The sequence below is a fragment of the Mesoplodon densirostris genome, chromosome 2 (genome assembly GCF_025265405.1).
Source record: "Mesoplodon densirostris isolate mMesDen1 chromosome 2, mMesDen1 primary haplotype, whole genome shotgun sequence".
NCBI lineage: Eukaryota > Metazoa > Chordata > Mammalia > Artiodactyla > Ziphiidae > Mesoplodon > Mesoplodon densirostris.
Window position 1 is genome coordinate 149,394,124 of NC_082662.1, and position 24,216 is coordinate 149,418,339.

The window sequence follows — 24,216 nt, forward strand, 5'->3', positions numbered from 1 at the left end:
GGGATGGAGTAGTACTCCAGGCCTCCTGCCTGTGTTTAAACCAGAGCAGCTCCTTTTTTATTTCTTCTGCATATTAGGTTCTACATGAGATTTGGCATGGAGGGTTGAGGGTTGGGAGGCCTGTTGCTTCAAAAAAACAAAAAAAAAAAATTGAAAGGTACTGATATAAATAGTTTTAAAGTTTGGTTTTTCACGTTTTTGAAGTTAACTTTAAAAAGGGCTATTTAATGTATCTTTCTTTCAATAAAACTTAATTCTGCAGGACTTTTTAAAAAATAATTAACATTCATTGAGCACTTACTGTATATCAGACAGTATTCTAAGCCCTTTACCTATATTTACTCATTTAATTCTCACACCAACCCAACGTGGTAAGCACACATACCCATTTCATAGTAATGGAAACTGAGTCACAAAAGGTTGAAAAATTCCTTCCAAGTCACATAGTGAGTAAATAATGGGCAAGCCAGGATGCAAACTCAAGAAGTTCGACTCCAGAGACTCCACTCTTAAACAGTATACTACACTAGCTTATCTAAAAGTTTTTAGGTAGGGGATTACTTTTATTATTGAAGAAATACATACTCAGTCATCCTCTGATTGTTTTCATTTTAAATTGTTTATAGCAGTAATCCTCAAACTCTGTCATGGAACCTTCAGGTTTTATGGAAGACCTGCTCAATTACTGCTTTTTTCAATCATGGAACTTTCCTATCTCAAGATCTTTTCTCCCTTTCAGCTGCTTTTCTGTGACACATCAACCTGTAGCCAACATCCCCAGGTTCAGATCCTGTATCTGCCTTTTAACAGCTAGTAACTTTAAATCTCTGCTCATTTCATTGTGAAATATGGGCATTCATAACTCATCTTGTAGTCAAGATTAAAAATAATGTATGTAAATTATATAACTCAATGCTTTACACACAGTAAGAAGGCCCCAAAAAACTGTAGCTGTCATAGTTACTAGTAAAACAGTAATATTATTAATAATACAATACAATAACTGAAGTTCTGTGCCTCCAGTTATATCCTGATGTCCCATGAGAATTGTCTTTCCTCAATAGGAGAATTGGTACTAGCTATATCTTACTAGAGCTTGCATAAGAAAATATGGTTCTTGTTCCCTTTTACAGTATAATCTGAAATTAGGGTGTTTTTAAATTTATTTGATAACATAAAACACTAAACCTCCCCATCTAAGCAATTATCCATTTGGTCAGCAAATACTTAAGTGCCCACCGAGTGCCAGGCAATTTCACAAAAACGTTACTAAGAAAATGGTATTTAAGGAAAGACCTGAAGGAGGTAAGGGAGCGAAGCTGTGCAGCTCTTCAGGGGAAGGTGTTCCAGGATGAGAGAAATAATAGATGCAAAGTCCATAAGGCAGCAGTGTGATGTGTTCAGGGTCAGCAAGGAGGCCTGTGTGACTGGAGCACAGTAAGGACAGAGAGAGACTAGCAGGAGGTAACAGGGTGGGGGAGGAAAGATCTAGGAGACCATTGGAATTTCTTCGGCTTTCATGGATGTAGCAGGTTTTTGGAGGGCTTCAAACAGAGTGGTAACATGTTCTGCTTTAAAGACTTAACAGTATCAGTTTTGCTGCTGTGTAGAGAAGAGACTGAAAGTGAGTAATGGACAGAAACAAAGAGAAAGTTTAGAGGATATTGCAGTAATTCAAGGTAAAGGTGATGATGTTTTAGACAGGATGGTAGAGTCAAGGTTGTGAGAAGTAGTCGGATTTGGGATATATATTTAAATTAGAGCTTGCAAGAGTTTCTAATGATTGGATTGGGGGCTTCTGGAAAAGAGGAGGGTCAGATATGACTCATGTTATATTGTAATGGACTGTTGTTTCCTGAGGGATGTGGTATTTTGTTTCCCATTGTATTCCCCAACCCCTAGCACGGTGTCTGATAAATGGATAGGCACCAAGTACATACTTATTATTAAATTAGTAGAGTGAATGAATGAAAAAAGTCAAAAAGAACTTTTTTTTTAACTTTTTACCTTTTCTGTTTGTTAAATGTCCCTTGTTAAAAAAACAACATTTAAATATTGAAAGCAATGGGCACCTCTGCATTTTATCCATGCATTCATTTAGTAATTAGTTTTTGTCACTATAACTGTTTGTTTATTAACTTGTTTATTAACTTGCTTTCTTGTATATTAATGCTTTTCCTAGATACCAGCAGTAGTCAGCCAAAGCCTTTCAGACGAGTAAGACTTCAGACAACATTGAGACAAGGTGTCCGTGGTCGTCAATTTAACAGACAGAGAGGTAAATTTCTAACATATTGATCACGTGATAGGATGTGGGATAAATGGAATGAATTTTCTAATCCTTAAGCCTCCAATGTGTATCTAGTTTTGTTTTGGTTTTTTTTTTTTGCGGTACGTGGGGCTCTCACTGATGTGGCCTCTCCTGCCGCGGAGCACAGGCTCTGGACGCGCAGGCCCAGCGACCACGGCCCACGGGCCCAGCCGCTCCGCGGCATGTGGGATCCTCCCGGACCAGGGCACGAACCCGTGTCCCTTGCATCGGCAGGCGGACTCTCAACCGCTGCGCCACCAGGGAAGCCCCTGTGTCTAGTTTTTTTAAAACTAGTTCCAAGGGTTGATTAAATAAGTACACATTGAGCATGTGATGTTTACTAATCTGTAAGCATCTTGCAGACAAGTTTGTATACCATAGGTATATCATGAATATGTGCTTATATTTTATTTTTATTCATTTCTTCCTTAAATTCATGGTATAATCTGGAAAAGCTAAACTGTTATAGTGCTATGTAGATGTAACTACTTGTTATACAGCAGAATAAAGCTTTGTGACTTGTTTAGCTAGTAAAAGAAATGTAGAATTTCAATATCTCTGTTTTCCAATGTAACTGTTAGAGATTGCATTCATGTAATAAAACATTAATCTGATTGTTGTAAGTTCCATTGAAGATGTGACATGTCTAACAGTTTTTTGTCTACATGCCTGCACACTTGATCTTGAAAATTTTTATAATGAACTAGGGTAAGTGAATGCTCTAGTTTTGAGCTAACTTTTTAAAAGATCCATTCAGTTTAATTCTTTTTCTCTCTTATAGGTATGAGCCATGCAATGGGAGGGAGAGGAGGAATAAATAGAGGAAATATTAATTAAATGTTCTATAAACTATAATAACTGTGAATAAGATAGTCAAATCTGTTTTAGTGTAATGATTGTCAAGTTGAAAAACATTTTTGTATTTAAATTGGTATGCTTATATCAACATTCTTTATTAATAAAATGTGTTTCAGTGTCAAAATTTATCATTCTTTTCTTCATTTTAGTTAGTCGATTCTTCCTTTGCCCATCAGTCTAAGGACAGTTGTACCAGACATTAGATAAGGTCTGTCCAGAACGAGTAGTAATGGCTCTTGCTGTTCTAGTTGGCACATCGATGTTATAGTATTGATCTAAACAGAAGAGAAGTCATTTTTTCAATTAAAAAGAAAACAAAACACTTGAACTTAAAAATAGTTTATTATTGTACTCAAAGACAGTATTTATCATTTTAATATCAGAAATGTATTAATTAATTTGAACTTTCTGACAAAGAGAAAAACAATTGCCTTGACTGATCTTTCACCATCTTTCAATAAAATTAGGTTTAACTCTGCTTTTTCAAAGTAAGAATTTGAGAAAACCAAGTTAGTTTAAAAAATAATTCATTTGGGTTTTATTCTTTAAAAAAATACATTCTGATGTCATTTATATAGGCAGAATAACTTATATTTTTATGGATTTTTCAAGGAAAAATAGCCCAGGTAATATAATTTTTTTAATAAAATTAGTTTCTCAGCACCTTCTTTCTGATCTTACAGACTGTGTAATGATGTAAATCAGTACAACTTCGTGGCAAACAAAACCTCTGTTAAATGCCACAGATAATAGAAGTAAAATATTGTTTTCAGTAGCAGTTTTACTCAATTAATTGGATGTTTCTTCGTAATAGGCTTTAATCTCATGAATGATAGGGCAGAAATGAATTACAATCCATTCAATTTAATTGAAAGTAAAGCAAAAATCTAAACTTTCTCTACTTCAGAATAATTAGAATAAGTGATATAATTTAATTTCTCACCTTTAGTCACCATTGAACACTTGTTTTTGCTTTGAATTTATTCATGTTTCAGAGATTAGGTACCATCTTCAGAAAGCTATTAAGACTTTACTTAATAACTTACCTTTAGAAAAGGCATAGTAATCGTAGCCATCAGGTTTTCTGATGTTGGGCAGTGATACAGCTGAAATAACCACATTTGGAAGTCCTCTCCACAGTGTACTCACTTTAACTTCATTATGGAGGAAACCTGCAGATGACACTTTAAAGGTATCAGATTGAAAGGCAATGTACTGTATTGGAAAAAGCAGCTGTTCGAGTCAAACAGACCTGGGTTTTAATCCCAGTTTGATCACTCAGTAGCTCTGTTACCTTGGGTAAGTTAATTTCAATGCCCCAGCTTTTGCTATCTCTGATATGGTACAAATATCTACCTTTTAGGACTGTTTTAAGGGTTACAGATTTGGATTTAATGTTCTTGGTTAACGGTATTATAATTAACAAGCCTGAATAAATTGCCTTTCTTAGCCACAAAGAAAAAAGTATTGATCTTTGGTCATTCATTGAAGCATATTGATGTTTTGCATTAATAAGTATTAGGGTTATATGGTCAGTATTTATATTTAATAAGCCATACTCTGTAAGAAACTATTACATCTACTTCATGTATAAGAATTTTTAACACAGTAAAAAATATTACCTTTGTCTTGATAAGTGACTTTGATGGGTGAATAGTGAATTCTGATGGTGTGTGTTTGAGAATGTTCTATAGCACGTTCAAATCGACGTCTCCTAACCTGTGTCGTTTCTCCATACACTGGATAATTTATAGCAAGCTTTCTTCTAGTACACTTTTGGGTGGGTTCCTGTTTATAAGTATACTGCTGAATGCTGCCACCTATGATGAATTAGAAAATCACATACAATATGAAAATTAATTTTAATTCCCAAAAGAGATAGAAAAGAGCTTTTACAAGGTAGAGGAAACTGATTTTCATAAAGTATGTCCAGACATTAATAATGGTTATTAGTCAAGGTATTATAAAAATAATTACTAAATCTCGAAGTACTTGTGAATAAAGCCAACAAATTGCATAGTTATATATTTAACTTTGAAAATAAATGACATTCTTTATATCAATGTCCTGAAAACTCATGAAATTGTGATTTGCATGGTGAGAGAGCTAAATACTTCTTACTGCCCTTAATTTTTATTTTTTAATTGAAAATACTTGATTCTAGCCATTAAAGATATGTTTTGACAGTAAACCCTATAGTAAATGGAAATATTGAATAAAATTTTCCTGGCAGATCACTTCTTAAAAGTTTTTTAATTTTGTCAATTATGTAACACATACCTCTCTTGAAAAAATACACAGATTCAGGTCTGTTCTTGTATTTAGCTATTGAAAGAGCTGCCACTATTTTTCCATTTAGTCCCCCAAATCCTTTGGGAATTAGTTTGGGATACCCTGCATCTTTTATATCATTGGTGAAACGCCAGTACTGAGAATCCTGGTAATTAAAAAGAGGAAATGATGTGAACAGCTTTTTTAAAAGGTTAAAAAGGAAAAAAAAGGTTAGGAACTCATTCTTAGATTTAAGTATAGGGAGAAAGTTTTAACTTAGTTAAGTATTTGAATAAGTTGACAATGTTACCAAATTGAATGTTAACTATTTATTAAATTTTAATGATAGTTTATTAAAATATGGAGACCCTTCTGAAGTGGAGGTTAAATTGTCATAATAAAGAATAACTATTTGCTGATTTCTCTCACAAAGATATTTTTCTTACCTTAAAGAAGAAAGTTTTTCCTTCACAGTTGCATCTAGTAAAAACAGTATCAATGGGGGAGGGAATGCCCCAGACTTCAGTAATTTTACGAGGTGGAGATGGTGGACTAAATGCATTTAGCATCCAGAAATAATGACCTAAAATTGAAAGTGATGATCAGCCTACAAGCTGAATGAAGACTAAAACCTAACCCAGAAGAAATCAAAATGAAATCTTTTAAAAAGTTTATCATAAAGAACCAGATTGAATGTGTTAACAAGCATTCTATGATGTTTAGTCAGAATTTTGAGTACTAATACAGAAGGTAGTATTTGAACATTTCTGAGAGTAGATATTTCTCAAATCTGAAATTTAGCATAACTTAAAATATTTTAGTTTCCCAGCTTCTCTAGAAAGAGCCTTCTGGCTTTGTGATTTACAGAAAATCACTTATCTCTCAATTTCTTTACCTGTTAGAATTAAGGAGTTATAATTAAATAACTTTATTTTGTTTGTTACTTTACTATGTCTAATTTTGTTAATCCAATATTTTGGTATTTACCCTCAGGTCCTTATAATACTGTGTGAGGTAAGTTCATCAATCAGGTTTCCCTCCAGGAAGCTCAGCCCAAACTTGTACTCTCCTATGGCTCTCGCTCTCATAAACACCAAGTAAAAAACAAAGGGCAGAAAAAGAAATGTGTGCAAAACTCACCTCGAAATGCAACTAATGTCCCATTGCGCAAAGTAGTCAGTCCATCTACTGGCTTACCATTACATAAATTAGTCTCATCTAAAACAAATTAACACAAATTAAGCCAATATAAAAATGAGAAAAGTGTTCCGTTCTTTTCACATCCTCCCGCTGGGTTCTGTTTCCTCTGTTCACCCTTTCCTAAGCTCTTGAAGAGTATAATTTGAGGTACATGTATTTCAGAGGTGAAAAAGAAGTGATATATCTCATAGTTGTTTTCCTTAAAGGTGATATTATTCAAAAAGTGTTATATAAAAATAAATTATGAACTGGAATGGGTCAGGGTACCTGATCTTCGTGTAAATTAGACAAATATTGGATATTCGATCTCAACGTGAAATTCTTGTTTCTCAATTCTGATTGCCCTGTGGAATTGGTTTGGAAAAGAATATTGCAGATTTTTGCAATCCTAGGTTATTACTTGATTTTCCAAATAACAAAATAAACTTACTGTGATTACCCCTCTGCTTACCTGTAGAGAAGATATAAAACTTCACAAGTTCAGGGTTCTAAATAATATATATCAATAGAATAATACTAAATCAGGGCATCCTGGTTCAGAAAGATTTAAGTTAACATTGCCAATTTTAAACATGAAAGTAACTGATTCATATTACCTGAAAACACGGGGTTGATGCCAATGTCTTGACTGGGTCCTCTCCCTATGAAATCAGTGCCTGGAATAACTATAGGAGTGAACACAGGGGGCCTAGGAATCATGTGAGGTTTTTCTCCTTCAGTAGCATCTGCATCTTCATTCTTTGGATTTACTTCGATTATTTCTGAGTTGGGAGTTTGGTTAGGGCTGGTGGTGGTTTGGAGCTTGGCTTCTGCTAAAGAGGTAGGGTTTGATTTAGGCATTGCTGATGTCATCTTTGGGGGAGTTGGTGTAGTCTTTGGTTTTCTCACTTGAGGTGTTTTTGGCTTTTTGGTACAAGTGAGCTTTTTGGGTGCTTTGGTTGGTTTTGGGGGTTTAGGAGTTGTCACTTGAGAGTTAGTAGCTGTACCTTTTGGTATAGCTGTTGTTGGTTCAGGTTTGCTTTTAGTCTCTTCAGTTGTCTTTTTTGTTGCTGTCATTACTTTGGGTGCAAGAGTTGTTGCTTTAAGAGTAATTTTGGATGATGCCATGGTATCAGTTGTGTCTTTTTCTGTGGCCTTGTCTTTAGCTGTTGTAGTCATTTCAGGTTTGGTCACTTTAGGAGCCTTGGTTGTAGGTACAGCAGGCTCCTTGGGACTGTTTTCAAGAGTCTTTGGTGTGGGTTCTACAGGAAACTCAGTTGATTCAGCAGGGCCCTTAGGAGTAGTGGGAGGCTCCATGGTGATAGTTGAAGTAGAGGCCTCTGAGGTGGTTGGAGCAGGTGTATTAGGAGAACTTGGAGTAGGTTCCTTGGGGGTGGCAGAAGCTGGCTCCTTGGGGGTGGTGGGAGCAGGCGCCTTGGTGGTGGTGGGAGCTGGCTCTTTGGTGGTGATGGGTGTAGATTCCTTGGTGGTGGGAGCTTGCTCCTTGGTGGTGGTGGGAGCTGGCTCTTTGGTGGTGATGGGTGTAGATTCCTTGGTAGTGGGAGCTGGCTTTTTGGTGGTGATAGGTGTAGATTCCTTGGTGGTGGGAGCTGGCTCCTTGGTGGTGGTGGGTGTAGATTCCTTGGTGGTGGGAGCTGGCTCCTTGGTGGTGGTGGGTGTAGATTCCTTGGTGGTGGGATCTGGCTCTTTGGGAGAGGTGAGAGCGGGGGATTTGCTTATAGTTTCAGCTTTGAGTGTAGATGTAGCAGGAACTTCAGATGTGGGTGCAAAATCTTTAGTAGATGTTTTCTCTGCATTTTGTGTCTCTTTAGCTGAAGTAGTCTTCTCTTTTGCAGTAGTTGAAGTCTGTTTATTTGTTGTAGAAGTCTCTTTAGTTTCATCTGTTGTCTCCTTATTGGCTGTCAAAGGCGTCTCTTTAGTTGTGTCAGAATTAGGTGGAATACTGGGTTTAGAAACTATCGGTTTTACTATTGTAACCTTGGGAGTTGTGGTAACTTTATTACGTTGAGTGGTGGGAATGTTAGGAGTTGGGGTGAGCCTGAAATCACCATTGTCCGGTCCACTTCCAGCTTCATCTATTACTGGTGGTTCTGGGGTAGGTTTCTTTTTAGGGGTTCTTTTCTTCTTGTTGTCTTTTACTAGTGAAAAAAATATACATCTTTTATTTTTGTATAGTTTTTTTTTCTTTAATAGTGACATAAAGATGCCATCCTTATCATTGACTAGCTGTGTTGTCTCTAGGCAAATTGCTCATTTCTAACATGTCTATTAAATTACTGTAAAATGATACACAACCTATCTTATTGGGCTATTTTAGGGAATGAATGGGATAAGGGGTGAAAAACACAAGTAAAACTCAATAGAATTAATATATGGAAGCAAGTGGCAACTTTGAAATGATCAATATGATCAGTAACACTAATTCTACTCTTTATGTCAATGTTCTTTGCCCGTCACTTTCTCAACTCTTCTTATTCCTTATTGCTCAGTGCCACTTCCTTCCTACTGGAAACCTAGTTCCAACATCTTTTAGACTAACTGCGCCAATTTCCTCAGAGGCCTCTATAACTACATCCAAGGAATCTGTTCCAGTCACCCCCATGGTTCCTGCTTAGTCCTGCTTCTGTGCACATGGCTTTTAACTGCTTTCTTTCCTCTGCCTGTATAAACTCAGCAGTCTCGGGATACAGAGAGGAGATTAGGATGCCATGGCAGCAAAAGCACCCTGTTTAACAGGATTTCCCCTAGCAGCTACCCGATAGGTGACATACAGAGCCCAAGAGGCACATCACTGAGATGAGCTCCATTTAGCAAACACTTCTATTGTGTGCAAGACTCTCTGGATGACTCAGAGATTAAATATCTGGCTATTCAGCTGGAAAGAAAGCTTCAGGGAAATAACCACACAGGAAATGAGTTCTTCAAAACTCCAGTATCCAAAATCCAGTATTTCCTGGAGAATGAGAATGTATTTTAGAAATTCAGGAAATAATAAAAAAGCAGAACAAAGGGAATCTCTTTTCAGGAGATAATAGCCAATTCTGTAGTTTATCTACTACAGAAAAATCAGCCAGATATGACAGATAATTTATTAGGAAAATAATGAGGATCTGTAAAATGTGGATAATAATATTGCCTTTCTCAGAAATGTATGGGAATTTAATGGATTAACATTTTAAAACACTTAAAGAAGTATATAAAAGTTAAAATAAATCTGGGGAAGGAGAAATGAAAAGACAAGATAGAGGAAGGAGAAGAGATGATATCAGGTAGACAGGACTTGAAATAGAAAACTTAACAGTCATCTCTGGTGCCATCCTGTGGTTCTACAGTTGCTTCTATAGTATCTTCTTCCTTTGCTTTATAGAGTGGTTACCTAGCTGCTTGGCACTAATTTCCTATAGGAAATTTTCACTGGTATCTTCTAAAGTAATTTTTATGAAGTTACATACCCCCCCAAATATTGAAATGTCCTCAAATCATTCTACCCACACGCCTTACTTTTAGGTCATTATTGTTAACATGGCATTGATATAGTCACTGATCTTTATCAATGCTCAAACCCTTGGGTTTCTTCTTTAATTCTCTATTAGCAGCTGAATTTTTGGAAAACTTGATTTTCCGAAAAGCTGAGGGAGAGGAGGAGGAAGACTCCTGATTTTCAGAAACAGAGTGTTCTATAAATCGAATAAAAAAGTTGATCACACCAACTGTGATTTAAAGCAAAAAAGAACTGCCAGTTCAAATACAACAAAAATGCTGTTTATTGATCTACAAATGTCTGTGTTCTGCTTGTTTTATCAGTACTATGAGCAACAGGTCTTGTAAATGTCAGTTAAAAGCAAGGCACCTGAGTTTGTCACAGATAACTAGCAGTATAACTATATAACTTTCTCTCAACTTCCCCAAATCTTACAGAATCAAATTGTTCTGCAAACAAAATCATGGCTTTTTTTTTTAAACAGTAAGACTTGTTTCTTCTGATTATTTTAACCTAGTCCCATACTGAGTTTGGTAAATAAGGAAAATAAATAACTGAGCATTTATACTTTGGCTTAAACTCTGCCCTAAACCAAGCAGTGTGATGAGCCTTTAATGACTCAGAAGATCACCCTGTACTATAAGGAGTCTTATAAAAGTCCACCTACAGGTTATTTCATCTCAGAAACCTCATTTTTTTTACATCTGTCATCTTCCTACCCTCTGTTATTTCCTCTGATTCTATAACTTTCTTAGTCTTCTTGCTTGATGATTTGGGTGAATGTTTGTTTGTTGATTTAATGGTCTCAGTTGCTCCTGGAGGTGGAGGTGCAGACTTTGAAGGTGGTGATGATGCAGGACTGTGCACTGAGACCAAGCAAGATGGGTCGGTTAACTTGTTCATATTCATCAGCAACTCTAACTGTGAAAGGCACTGATGCATCTGGCTTCAAGAGTAAATGCTGGTGAAAACCTGTATAGGCAGGGTCTTAGTCCAACACCAACTACTCCAAGCTATGTGAAGATGCATTGCTACAAAAAATTGGTTCTCAAATTGTAAATTATGATGGGGAGCAAAGGCTCAGGAGCCAGAAGACTTCCAGTTCTAGACCTACAAGGGTCTATCGTTGTGACCTTGGGCAAATGGGCAAACCCTCTTGAACCCCTCTTGCCTGCTTACAGAGATCTTTCTTCTAGATGATTTCTGAAGGTATTTGCCTGCCTAAAAAATACTTTATGAGCTCTATACTTTGTGCCAGCCTTCTGTGATATCAAAATAATCACTGCATGTGGTTGACAGATGTTTGTGCTCTTGAGAAGATAAATATAAAAATTACATTTTCCTGTTTTCATATTCATTTAAATCAAATGATACCAATTTACGTTTCTTTTTTTCTTTTTCTTAATTACAAAAGTTCTACATAAATATGAACTCGTGGAAGAATTTCACACCTTCACATTATGCTTTCCTCAAAATGTATTGCCCTTCTCCAAGATAAACAGCTTAGTGGTTTGATGTGTATCTTTTTAACCTACATGGAACATGTTTTGACCATTAAGAACCAGAAGAAAAGAAGAAGGACTTCTGAAAGATAAGAAAGCAGAGAACGGGATGGGGGGAAGCACTCTGGGGAGAGGACAGTGGTGATAAATCCTCCTGCTCTTACCAAACTTCTCCTCAGAACTCTGTTTTTGCAATCTGCAAGAACTGACCACCATACCTTTCCCTCTTTCTCCTCCCACCCCACAAAAACACCAGGTACCTCAACTTGAGAAACAGTTTTATCACATTTTAACTAGTGATCTTGAGCAAACTATTTAACTTCTTGGATTGTTTTCTCACCCACATTTAGAGGTGCTTGACTGCTTCAATTCTTGAAATGTTATGACTGAGATATATAGATGCCTACAAGTGGTATCTATAGCAATCTTAAAACAAATAAGTGTTCCCTGGTGGCGCAGTGGTAAAGAATCCGCCTGCCAATGCAGGGGACACGGGATGGAGCCCTGGTCTGGGAAGATCCCACATGCCGTGGAGCAACAAAGCCCATGCGCCACAACTACCGAGCCCACGTTCCACAACTACTGAAGCCCGTGCACCTAGAGCCTGTGCTCTGCAACAAGAGAAGCCACTGCAATGAGAAGCCTGCTCACTGAAACAAAGAGTAGCCCCTGCTCGCCACAACTGAGAAACCCCGTGTGCAACAAAGAAGATGCAACGCAGCCAAAAATAATTAATTGTAAAAAAAAAGACTAAGTGGTGAGTCGCAAGAGAGTTTGATTGTTATTTTTTTTTAATGAAATACTAAGAACAACTACAATCCTGCAGCCTGTGGGGAAAAAACCACATTCACAAAAAGACAAGATGAAAAGTCAGAGGGCTATGTACCAGATGAAGGAACAAGATAAAACCCCAGAAAAACAACTAAATGAAGTGGACATAGGCAACCTTCCAGAAAAAGAATTCAGAATAATGATAGTGAAGTTATCCAGGACCTCAGAAAAAGAATGGAGGCAAAGATCGAGAAGATGCAAAAATGTTTAACAATGACCTAGAAGAATTAAAGAACAAACAAACAGAGATAAACAATACAATAACTGAAATGAAAACTACAGCAGAAGGAATCAATAGCAGAATAACTGACGCAGAAGAATGGATAAGTGACCTGGAAGACAGAAAGGTGGAATTCACTGCTGCGGAACAGAATAAAGAAAAAAGAATGAAAAGAAATGAAGACAGACTAAGAAACCTCTGGGACAACATTAAATGCAAGAGTATTCGCATTATAGGGGTCCCAGAAGGAGAAGAGAGAGAGAAAGGACCGGAGAAAATATGTGAAGAGATTACAGTCGAAAACTTCCCTAACATGAGAAAGGAAATAGCCACCCAAGTCCAGGAAGCACAGTGAGTCCCATAGAGGAGAAACACGCCGAAACACATCATAATCAAACTGGCAAAAATTAAAGACAAACTACTGAAAGCAGCAAGGGAAAAACAACAAATAACATACAAGGTAACTCCCATAAGGTTAACAGCTGATTTCTCAGCAGAAACTCTACAACCCAGAAGGGAGTGGCATGATATACTTAAAGTGATGAAAGGGAAGAACCTACAACCAAGATTACCTGGCAAGGATCTCATTCAGATTCGATGGAGAACTCAAAAGCTTTACAGACAAGCAAAAGCTAAGAGAATTCAGCACCACCAAACCAGCTCTACAACAAATGCTAAAGGAACTTTTCTAAGTGGGAAACACAACAGAAGAAGGGACCTACAAAAACAAACCCAAAACAATTAAGAAAATGGTCATAAGAGCATACATATCGATTGTTACCTTAAACGTGAAAGGATTGAATGCTCCAACCAAAAGACACAGGCTTGCTGAATGGATACAAAAACAAGACCCATATATATGCTGTCTACAAGAGACCCACTTCGGACCTAGGGACACATACAGACTGAGTGTGAGGGGATCAAAAAAGATATTCCATGCAAATGGAAATCAAAAGAAAGCTGGAGTAGCTATACTCATATCAGATAAAATAGACTTTAAAGTAAAGAATGTTACAAGAGACAAGGAAGGACACTACATAATGATCAAGGGATCAATCCAAGAAGAAGATATAACAATTATAAATATATATACACCCAACATAGGAGCACCTCAATACATAAGGCAACTGCTAACTTATAAAAGAGGAAATCGACAGTAACACAGTAATAGTGGGGGAGTTTAACACCTCAGTTACACCAATGGACAGATCATCCAAAATGAAAATAAATAAGGAAACAGAAGCTTTAAATGACAAAAAAGACCAGATAGATTTAGTTGATATTTATAGGACATTCCATCCGAAAACAGCAGATTACACTTTCTGCTCAAGTGCGCACAGAACATTCTCCAGGATGGATCACATCTTGGGTCACAAATCAAGCCTCAGTAAATTTAAGAATATTGAAATTATATCAAGCATCTTTCCAGACCACAATGCTATGAGATTAGAAATCAATTACAGGGAAAAAAAACGTAAAAAACACAAACACATGGAGGCTAAACAATACATTACTAAATAGCCAAGAGATCACTGAAGAAATCAAAGAGGAAATCAAAAAATACCTACAGACAAATGACAATGAAAACAACAACGATCCAAAACCTATGAGATGCAGCAAAAGCAGTTCTAAGAGGGAAGTTTATAGCTATACAAGCCTACCTCAAGAAACAAGAAAAATCTCAATCTAACCTTATACCTAAAGGAACTAGAGAAAGAAGAACAAACAAAACCCAAAGTTAGCAGAAGGAAAGAAATCATAAGATCAGAGCAGAAATAAATGAAATAGAAACAAAGAAAACAATAACAAAGATCAATAAACTAAAAGCTGGTTCTTTGAAAAGATAAACAAAATTGATAAACCATTAGACTCATCAAGAAAAAAAGAGGAAGAGGACTCAAATCAATAAAATTAGAAATGAAAAAGGAGAAGTTACAACAGACACCGCAGAAATACAAAGCATCCTAAGAGACTACTACAAGCAACTCTATGCCAATAAAATGGGTAACCTGGAAGAAATGGACAAATTCTTAGAAAGATATAATTTTCCAAGACTGAACCAGGAAGAAATAGAAAATATGAACAGACCAATCAAAAGTAATGAATTTGAAACTGTGATTAAAAATCTTCCAACATGGGCCTCCCTGGTGGCGCAAGTGGTTGAGAGTCCGCCTGCCGATGCAGGGGATACGGGTTCGTGCCCCGGTCTGGGAGGATCCCATATGCCGCGGAGCGGCTGGGCCCGTGAGCCATGGCCGCTGAGCCTGCGCGTCCGGAGCCTGCGCGTCCGGAGCCTGTGCTCCGCAACGGGGGAGGCCACAACAGTGAGAGGCCCGCATACCGCAAAAAAAAAAAAAATCTTCCAACAAACAAAAGTCCAGGACCAGATGGCTTCACAGGGGAATTCTATCAAACATTTAGAGAAGAGCTAACACCCATCCTTCTCAAACTCTTCCAAAAAATTGCAGAGGAAGGAACACTCCCAAACTCATTCTATGAGGATACCATCACCCTGATACCAAAACCAGACAAAGATACTATAAAAGAAGAAAATTACAGACCAATATCACTCATGAATATAGATGCAAAAATCCTCAACAAAATACTAGCAAAGAGAATCCAACAACACATTAAAAGGATCATACACCATGATCAAGTGGGATTTATCCCACGGATGCAAGGATTCCTCAATATACGCAAATCAATCAATGCAATACACCATATTAACAAATTGAAGGATAAAAACCATATGATCATCTCAATAGATGCAGAAAAAGCTTTTGAGAAAATTCAACACCAATTTATGATAAAAACTCTCCAGAAAGTGGGCATAGAGCAAACCTACCTCAAGATAATAAAGGCCATGTACGACAAACCCACAGCAAACATCATTCTCAATGGTGATAAACTAAAAGCATTTCCTCTAAGATGAGGAACATGACAAGGATGTCCACTCTCACCACTATTATTCAACATAGGTTTGGAAGTCCTAGCCACGGCCATCAGAGAAGAAAAAGAAATAAAAGGAATACAAATTGGAAAAGAAGAAGTAAAACTGTCACTGTTTGCAGATGACATGCTACTATGCATAGAGAACTCTAAAGCCACCAGAAAACTACTAGAGCTAATCAATGAATTTGGTAAAGTTGCAGAATACAAAATTAATGCACAGAAATCTCTTGCTTTCCTATACATTAATGATGAAAAATGTGAAAGAAAAATTAAGAAAACACTCCCATTTACCATTGCAACAAAAAGAATAAAATACCTAGGAATAAACCTACCTAGGGAGACAAAAGTCCTGTATGCAGAAAACTTAAGACACTGATGTAAGAAATTAAAGATGATACCAACAGATGGAGAGATATACCATGTTCTTGGATTGGAAGAATCAATATTGTGAAAATGACTATACTACCCAAAGCAATCTACAGATTCAATGCAATCCCTATCAAATTACTAATGTCATTTTTTACAGAACTAGAACAAAAAAATCTTAAAATTTGTATGGAGACACAAAAGTCCCCGAATAGCCAAAGCAGTTTTGAGGGAAAAAAATGGAGCTGGAGGAATCAGACTCCCTGACTTCAGACTATACTACAGAGCTACAGTAATCAAGACAATATGGTACTGGCACAAAAACAGAAACATAGATCAATGGAACAGGATAGAAAGCCCAGAGGTAAACCCATGCACCTATGGTCAACTAATCTATGACAAAGCAGGCAAGGATATACAATGGAGAAAAGACAGTCTCTTCAATAAGTGGTGCTGGGAAAACTGGACAGCTACATGTAAAAGAATGAAATTAGGACACTCCCTAACACCATGCACAAAAATAAACTCAAAATGGATTTGAGACCTAAATGTAACACCGGACACTATAAAACTCTTATTAGAGGAAAACATAGGAAGAACACCCTTTGACATAAATCACAGCAAGATCTTTTTTGATCCACCTCCTAGAATAATGGAAATAAAAACAAAAATAAACACATGGGACCTAATGAAAACTCAAAGCTTTTGCACAGCAAAGGAAACCATAAGATGAAAAAACAACCCTCAGAATGGGAGAAAATATTTGCAATGAATCAGTGGACAAAGGGTTAATCTCCAAAATATATAAACAGCTCCTGCAGGTCAATATTTTAAAAAACAAACAACCCAATCAAAAAATGGGCAGAAGACCTAAATAGACATTTCTCCAAAGAAGACATACAGATGGCCAAGAAGCACATGAAAAGCTGCTCAACATCACGAATTATTAGAGAAATGCAAATCAAATCACAATGAGGTATCACCTCACACCAATTAGAATAGGCATCATCAGAAAATCTACAAAGAACAAATGATGGAGAGGGTGTGGAGAAAAGGGAACCCTCTTGCACTGTTGGTGGGAATGTAAACTGATACAGCCACTATGGAGAACAGTATGGAGGTTCCTTAAGAAAGTAAAAACAGAATTACCATATGATCCAGCAATCCCACTACTGGGCATATACCCAGAGAAAACCATAATTCAAAAATACACATGCAACCCAATGTTCTTTGCAGCACCTTTTACAATAGCCAGGTCATGGAAGCAACCTAAATGTTCATTGACAGACGAATGGATAAAGAATTTGTGTTACATATATACAATGGAATATTTCTCAGCCATAAAAAGATCAAAATTGGGTCATTTGTAGAGACGTGGATGGATCTAGCGACTGCCATACAGAGTGAAGTAAGTCAGAAAGAGAAAAACAAATATCGTATATTAACACATATATGTGGAACCTAGAAAAATGGTACAAATAAATTGGTTTTCAGGGCAGAAATTGAGACACAGACGTAGAGAACAAACGTATGGACATGAAGGGTGGGAAGCTGTGGGAGGGGGATGGTAGTGTGATGAATTGAGAGTTTGGGATTGACATATATACACTAATATGTATAAAATGGATGACTAATAAGAACCTGCTGTATAAAAAAATAAGTAAAATAAAATTTTAAAATTTAAAAGAAAATAAAAATGAAGTACTGAAGATCTAGTTGATGCCTTCATTTTCAGTTGGACCCTATCTCTGTGAATTCTGTAAATGATGCACTACCTTCATCAATTTTTTATCCTTGAGTTTTACAAAAACCTCAAGTAATCTGAGCCACCACTTGGTAGCATAAACTATTGTCTTTATTAACATGTTCTCTCAATGCTTTGTCATTCTCTAACCATCTTCCCTCCCCATCCATCCTCTGCCCAAAATAAATGCTTAGTTTTTTCTCTCACAGCCAAAACAATTATCAGAGTGATGAGTAAATACGGAGCACTCATCTCATGTGTCCTTCTGAAAGCTGTAGGAACTCTGAATTCTGCGATTTTGATTACAGGGAAGGTGTCTCCATTATTTTTGGAATGCTTTCCAATTAAAACATTGAAGAGTTAAGAAATATTCCTTAACTATGCTGATTAATAGTTCTCCACCCTATTTCTCCACTGTTTGAAAGAAGCAGAAGGTGCAGCCTTGTTTAAATAAAATAAGATCATGCAAGCAATGCTTATTTTCACTTTTACCCCCATAGATATTCTTGTTTTAACAGAGTAGGATTTAAGAACAAACATTTGGTAAAAGAAAGGAATTCATTATTTAAGTACATTGTTTAAAGTCCTTTTTTTGGGGGGGGCGGTAAATCTGGAGGGTTTTATTATGCCCTCAGAGTACTCCTTCAGGACCAAAACCAGAGAAGAGGATTCTAAAATGGAACTACCTCTTTTTATTGACTCCTTCACACACAGGCATTTAGATAGAGACTATTGAGGGGACTGTAGAGATCAGAAGGGAAATACAATGCACAGTTAGCTTCTTGGTTTGCCTATCAACTTAGTGCTTTAAACTGACTCAAATTTACTAGTTCAGAGAAGCTGGACATGTTGATTCTGCCCTCAAATATACACTCAAAAACATTGAGAGCAAAAGCACAGATAGCTCAAAGGACAGTTGACTTTGTGGGGTCATCACCATAGAATTAGACAAGAAATCATCAAATGAGCTGCTTACTGTTGATTTAACCTGAAATTGAACCACACCTGGAGGAGAAAAGCATGTATGCCCGGCCCCTATCCTCTCCGTTACTCAACCTGCAATCACTTGCACTCCTGGAGCCTGGCTGAGCCAGGGAGTGCTTTAGAAAAAGCATTCCTTCTTTAATTCATCTTGGTGAAACAAAATTAATATGAAATAGCGTATATGTTAGTAAAATCAAGACCTGAGTTGGACCGCATGTTAAGACATTATCAGTGAAGCTAAGATAGGTGCACAGATCTGGCTGTACTGAGAGGCACTGATTGGTACTGGGATGCTTACCTTTTTCACAAAAACTGTCATAATCGGAACAACACTTGCCATACTTCTTACATTCTGAGTCACAGTCACACGGACTCCCTCTTTTAAAGGACTCGAAGCAGCGGCCTTTACAGGAAAACTCTACCCAGAGCAAAACAAAACATTATGGATTATTGGTTACACAATCAGTCATGCCCATGTATTGATAGTCATTTCCCACCTTATAGCTGACTAGAGTTCCAAAAGTGTATAGCTAAGTCTTTTATTTGGAATTTGGAAGATAGATGGTTTCCCAAGTGGAGACAGCCCTGGTCAAGAAAGAAATATGGTGACTAAGGAAAATTTTCTTGCCCTTCAAGGCTCCAAGAGACACCCCAATGCTGTCTGAGTCACTTCAAGTATGGACAATGGAAAATTGGGAAATGTCTAAAGAGGTAAGTACACTTCATATGAATTCTCACCATTCTCTCCTTTTGATACTGCTACTTTTTAAGTAGATTTTTGTCAATTGAGCATGCATATTCTATAACAATATATTCTAAAGAGCTGGCTTAATATAAATAGTCACTGTTTAGGCTCAAAAATCATTTATAATACAGAAACCTTTGTTATGACAAACTGGGCATGGTGTAGAGTTGAAAGATTTCAGCCTAATCCCATGGTATGGACTATATAAGAAGCCTGCTCATTTCCATAAAAGCCTTGGTTAAAGCCACGATGATTTACTCAGGACTATTTGAAATAATTACCTTACACAACAAACAAATTGTACAACAATATATTTATCAACTTCACATGCAAATTCTGAAGCAAATATAACTTTGAGCCACTTTTAATTATAACTTTCATAAATTAAATATGAAATATTTGCACATTAACAAGAAAACGGTCCAAAGTATGTTTAAATGAAGTATCATAATTTAAAATTCATACCCTTTGGGATGTAACTGAAATTCATCATTATACACTCACTATTAAACACTTTTAAAGTGCCTTTTTCAGGTAATTTAGAAACATATTAATACCAAAAAGTTAAACAGTAAGCAAGATTATTTTATGTCCATGAATTTTTTGATGAAGCTATTGAAGGGCTCCATCCCTAAGCAATTACCTCTCTGGTTAATAGCAAAGAATTACTCATTACTATTTACTTAATGATTCCTGAGTCATAGTATTGTCTCTATTTAAAACAAGACATGATACTTGGCACTAGTCAATAACCTTGTGCAAGTGACAGACTTCCAGGCTTCCCTTAACCTCCCCCAGTGATCACAAGCTTTGACACCACCCTCAGGCACAGCACACTGCAGCACTTAACACGAGGGAAGGGAAAGGCACTTCAGCACAGAGAAGTGAAATAGTGTGACAACAGCACTGCAAGCGGTGCAAGGGGACTCTCACAGGACATGTGCTTGACAGAGGAGACACCAGCTCTCAGGACTTACCTACAGCGCAGAATTCCTTGAAGTCACGGCAGCAATCCATGTAGTGTTGACAGTTATAATCACAGTTGCAGGTGGCACCTCTAGAATACCCTTCCCCACATCTCCCTGCACAGCTTGATAAATCTAAAATTATACAACACTAGTGTAAACAGGGCCAAGCCACTTTGTAAAAAGGAAGAAATCTAGGGAGGAGGACAAAGCTGCTTGGTGGGGCAGAACTTTATCAATTGGAAAGGTTGGGAATGATGGTTAGCAATGGGTCCAGGTGACCTTTGCCTGGTCTCCTAGGTGACCTTCATCATGCCATTTTATTCATTACTAGACTGAGAAGATAAATGCACTTTTGAAAATCAGGCTGAGTAATGGCTTTGCACAAAAGAGGGTGGTATTCCTGGAGGAGGGCTGGCAGCTACAGCTCTAATGATGCTGCTACTAGGATGATGACTAGTTGCCATTTACTGAGCATCTCTGTGCTGGGCACTGAGTCATACCTTATCTCTAATGCTTATGAAACGTTGCCAGGAGGGTATTAGTAGCCTCTTTTTTAGAGATAAGAAAGCTGAAACAGAAATTTTAATAACTTGCTCAAGGGCACCCAGCTACTTAATAACTCAAGTATATATGTATTACAGATCAATTAACACCTATTAATCATTCATAGTGGACTTCCCTGGTAGCGCAGTGGTTAAGAATCCTCCTGCCAACACAGGGGACACGGGTTTGAGCCCTGATCTGGGAAGATCCCACATGCCGCAGAGCAACTAAGCCCGTGTGCCACAACTACTGAGCCTGCACTCTAGAGCCCGTGAGCCACAACTACTGAAGCCTGCGCACCTAGAGCCCATGCTCTGCAACAAGAGAAGCCACTGCAATGAGAAGCCCGCACACCGCAACCAAGAGTAGCCCCCACTCGACACAACTAGAGAAAGCCTGGGCACAGCAACAAAGACCCAATGCGGCCAAAAATAAAATAAATAAAATTTAAAAAATCATTCATAGTAACCTCTTTCACTCTTAGAAGTGTCCTGATTTGCATAGTAAATTATATGGTCATCCTAAGTAAACAGCCCACCTAGAATTTGAACCCTGATATATCTGATTCTGATACCCAAACTTGTCCTGATCACATTGCCTCTCATTTCTGATCATACGTTTACAGCAAGATAGTCATGCCAGCACAAACTTTCCTAGGCTCCTACTCCTTTCATGGGTGGGGATAACTGGGCTCTATAAGTGTTGGGGAAGTCAGATGCTTACGACCACCACTAAAGAGAGTACCAAATAGGTGACTCTTGAAAAGCATCTGGACTTGAATAAAGGTCATGAACAGAGTTATTTTGGGTAAAACAAAACAAAAATAAAAGCATAATTATCCTTAACTATATTTTTAAGTCACTTAGAAAACACCTTGAAAACCTCCCTGAGAGATAACCTCAGAAATGTAACAACTGAATCCATCTCTGGAATAGAAACTGGCAGGTGCAGTGTCCTAAATCCATAGAGGGACGCTGAAGCACACTGAAAAATTACTCAAAATAATGAGTCCAGGAAAGTTAAAGTCTTAATATGCAAATAAAACAGTAAACATTAGGACAACTTTCAGAACTTTTTACATACACATGTGCACAATACATACAAAAATGCATATCATATATAGTGTATGTATATAAATACATATATATAAAGAAAAAAGAATGGGAAGAGGCTGAGAAGGCAAGAAAAGCAGACAAGACAACATCAAAAGGTTATTCTTTTATAACTAGCAGATTTCTGAAATAGGAAGTCAATCATCTTTACAGGAAAATTTATTTCCATAGATTTAATGGCTGTCCTACTTTTATTGATGTTGATTTTAACAACTAATTTTAATTTCATTTATTTAAAGGAGAGTAAAACTGTTCTAGTGAACAGCCAATTGCATCACAGAGGAGAAGTAGCTTAGGAAATGCACCCAGTGTTATGAACCTTGTAATATTATTCTGAGAGAGCAGAGGGTTTGGATACACCCTGGTATTCGTCATTCCTGATTAAATATTTATATTTGCTTTCATGTGTTTTTCCACCTTATCTAAGTGATTCTGAAACTATGTCCATGGCAGGCAGCTATCTCACATGCTCAGGCTTATTTAATTATTTTACTGGAAATGTAAACAATGCCATAACAATCATGCACCTTGATTTTTCTTCTCTCAGATTTTGCTTATCAAAGAAAAAGAAAAAACGAAAAAGAACATTGTAAAGCAACCATACTCCAATAAAAATTAATTAAAAAAAGAAACAGTAACTTGAACCAAAAAAAAAAAAAATGAAAAGGAAACAAATATCCAAAGCTTGGTGTTATCGTTAAGTAATTTACCTTGTGATGCTAGAGACTTCTGTTAAGGTAATTACACTGAATGTACCTTAACATTCTCTAAAAATGAATAACAAGAACTCTTCATCCAGGACTAACTCTGTTTTTGGAGGGCTGTGAATGGTTCAATATTATAATGTAAAATGACATTCATACCTGTGTAAATTTATATCTGGATGAACAGTCCTTATAAGAAAGAAGGCGCATTTTCAAGATTAATAAAATGTCATTTGAAACATTGTAAATGTTCATTGTAATATATCTATATCGACATGATGCCATAATTTATTTGATGTAAAAGAATAAATTTCTTTGTAAACATGTAGGAAAAAATTATATGCTATATGCATATTGTTCATTTCAGTTAATCTGATGATATTGTATCATTTCAGCATAGTTTTATTGTGTAAGTGTCTATATTTTTTTAAACCTTTGGGAGAACTATAGGAATAATGAGTACAAAAATTATCCTATAGAAAAGCTCAAAACTTCTTGAAAAACTTCATAATACAAAATGCTTATAAATATGCTATATATTCTATACACAATTTTAAGTTTTTATTATGTATTAAACTCAAGCAAATATACGTTTTTAGAAATCTATTTCTTTTGTTGTCATAAAAGTCAGAACTGAATGATTAGCAATAGCTGTTAAATAAAAGTATTTTTTTTCCAAATCAGCAATTTTATTTTTATTTTGAGTACATACTAGCAAATAATAGAGGCAAAAAGCAATAAATCTTCAAACAAGTATGCAATGCTCTAAAGAGGGCAACCCTTGGAAACCAGACTTTCAGGCGCAGGGCTACCCATCCCAGGACAGCTAGAAACGTTCACTCATGAGCCCCTGCATTCCAAAGTAGAAGATTTAGGGGTAGCGATACCTAATTTACTAAAGTATTTTTGATGGTTAAGTTACCTTGAGAAGAAACTTGCTGAATCAAGAAAACAGAAAGCAGCAACAACAAGTAAATGGGAAGTATTTTCCCCTCCATGGTTGTTTTCCGGTACTGAGCCCTCACTGAAAAGAAAAAAGTATCAGAAAACTGCTCTTGAATCTCACCACTAACTTATGCCTGTGTTACATACAGTGTTTCAGTAATTTTAAAAATGCAATTTAATGATAAAAACCATCTGATTCTTGAAGCAAGACTTTTAAAAGTAACCAGCCTTAATTCACGGTAAATATTTGACCATTAGATTTAATCTTATACAGAAAAAAATAATCAAATTACCATCTCAGTCATGTTACTGATGATTTTAATACTTTAGAATCTCCCCAAATAGAAAACAGAGTTATCTTAAAACTCTATTCAAATTACAGCATGTACTTACAGTACAGGTTTTAAATCCTATCTTGGGGAAAATAAATAAATAAATAACCAGCTTCAGTAAAATTTAAATAACAAACAAGAATTATC

At 36.7% G+C, this 24,216-nt stretch overlaps 2 protein-coding genes across 3 annotated transcripts in view; one reads left to right on the top strand and one right to left on the bottom strand.

Moving 5' to 3' along the window:
• The window catches only part of TPR (translocated promoter region, nuclear basket protein), a 66,406-nt gene extending 63,113 nt beyond the window's left edge, over positions 1 to 3,293 (top strand). For both annotated transcript variants that reach the window (XM_060091127.1, XM_060091129.1), the window contains exons 51-52: positions 2,183 to 2,278; positions 3,093 to 3,293. In XM_060091127.1, the coding sequence (XP_059947110.1) occupies positions 2,183 to 2,278; positions 3,093 to 3,148 (152 nt within the window). In that variant the 3' untranslated portion in view covers positions 3,149 to 3,293. The remainder of the gene's footprint in view (positions 1 to 2,182; positions 2,279 to 3,092) is intronic.
• Positions 3,294 to 3,307: 14 nt separating this feature from the next.
• On the bottom strand, positions 3,308 to 23,790 carry PRG4 (proteoglycan 4). Its single transcript, XM_060091130.1, has 12 exons — positions 23,715 to 23,790; positions 20,443 to 20,565; positions 19,019 to 19,138; positions 10,841 to 10,987; positions 10,204 to 10,317; positions 7,237 to 8,778; positions 6,581 to 6,658; positions 5,887 to 6,023; positions 5,450 to 5,606; positions 4,792 to 4,989; positions 4,216 to 4,341; positions 3,308 to 3,444 (listed from the first exon to the last, which is right to left on the bottom strand). Exons 1-12 carry the CDS (start codon positions 23,788 to 23,790, stop codon positions 3,347 to 3,349), a joined length of 2,916 nt encoding a protein of 971 aa, XP_059947113.1. The 3' UTR covers positions 3,308 to 3,346.
• Between the last annotated feature and the right edge of the window lie 426 nt (positions 23,791 to 24,216).

Coding starts and splice junctions, on each gene's coding strand:
- PRG4 (XM_060091130.1), bottom strand. CDS start 23,790: ATGGAGGGGAAAATACTTCCCATTTACTTGTTGTTGCTGCTTTCTGTT. Junction 19,139..20,442: donor CAAGGAATTCTGCGCTGTAG/GTAAGTCCTGAG, acceptor TGCTCTGGGTAG/AGTTTTCCTGTAAAGGCCGC. Junction 6,659..7,236: donor CATCAACCCCGTGTTTTCAG/GTAATATGAATC, acceptor AATTTGTTTTAG/ATGAGACTAATTTATGTAAT.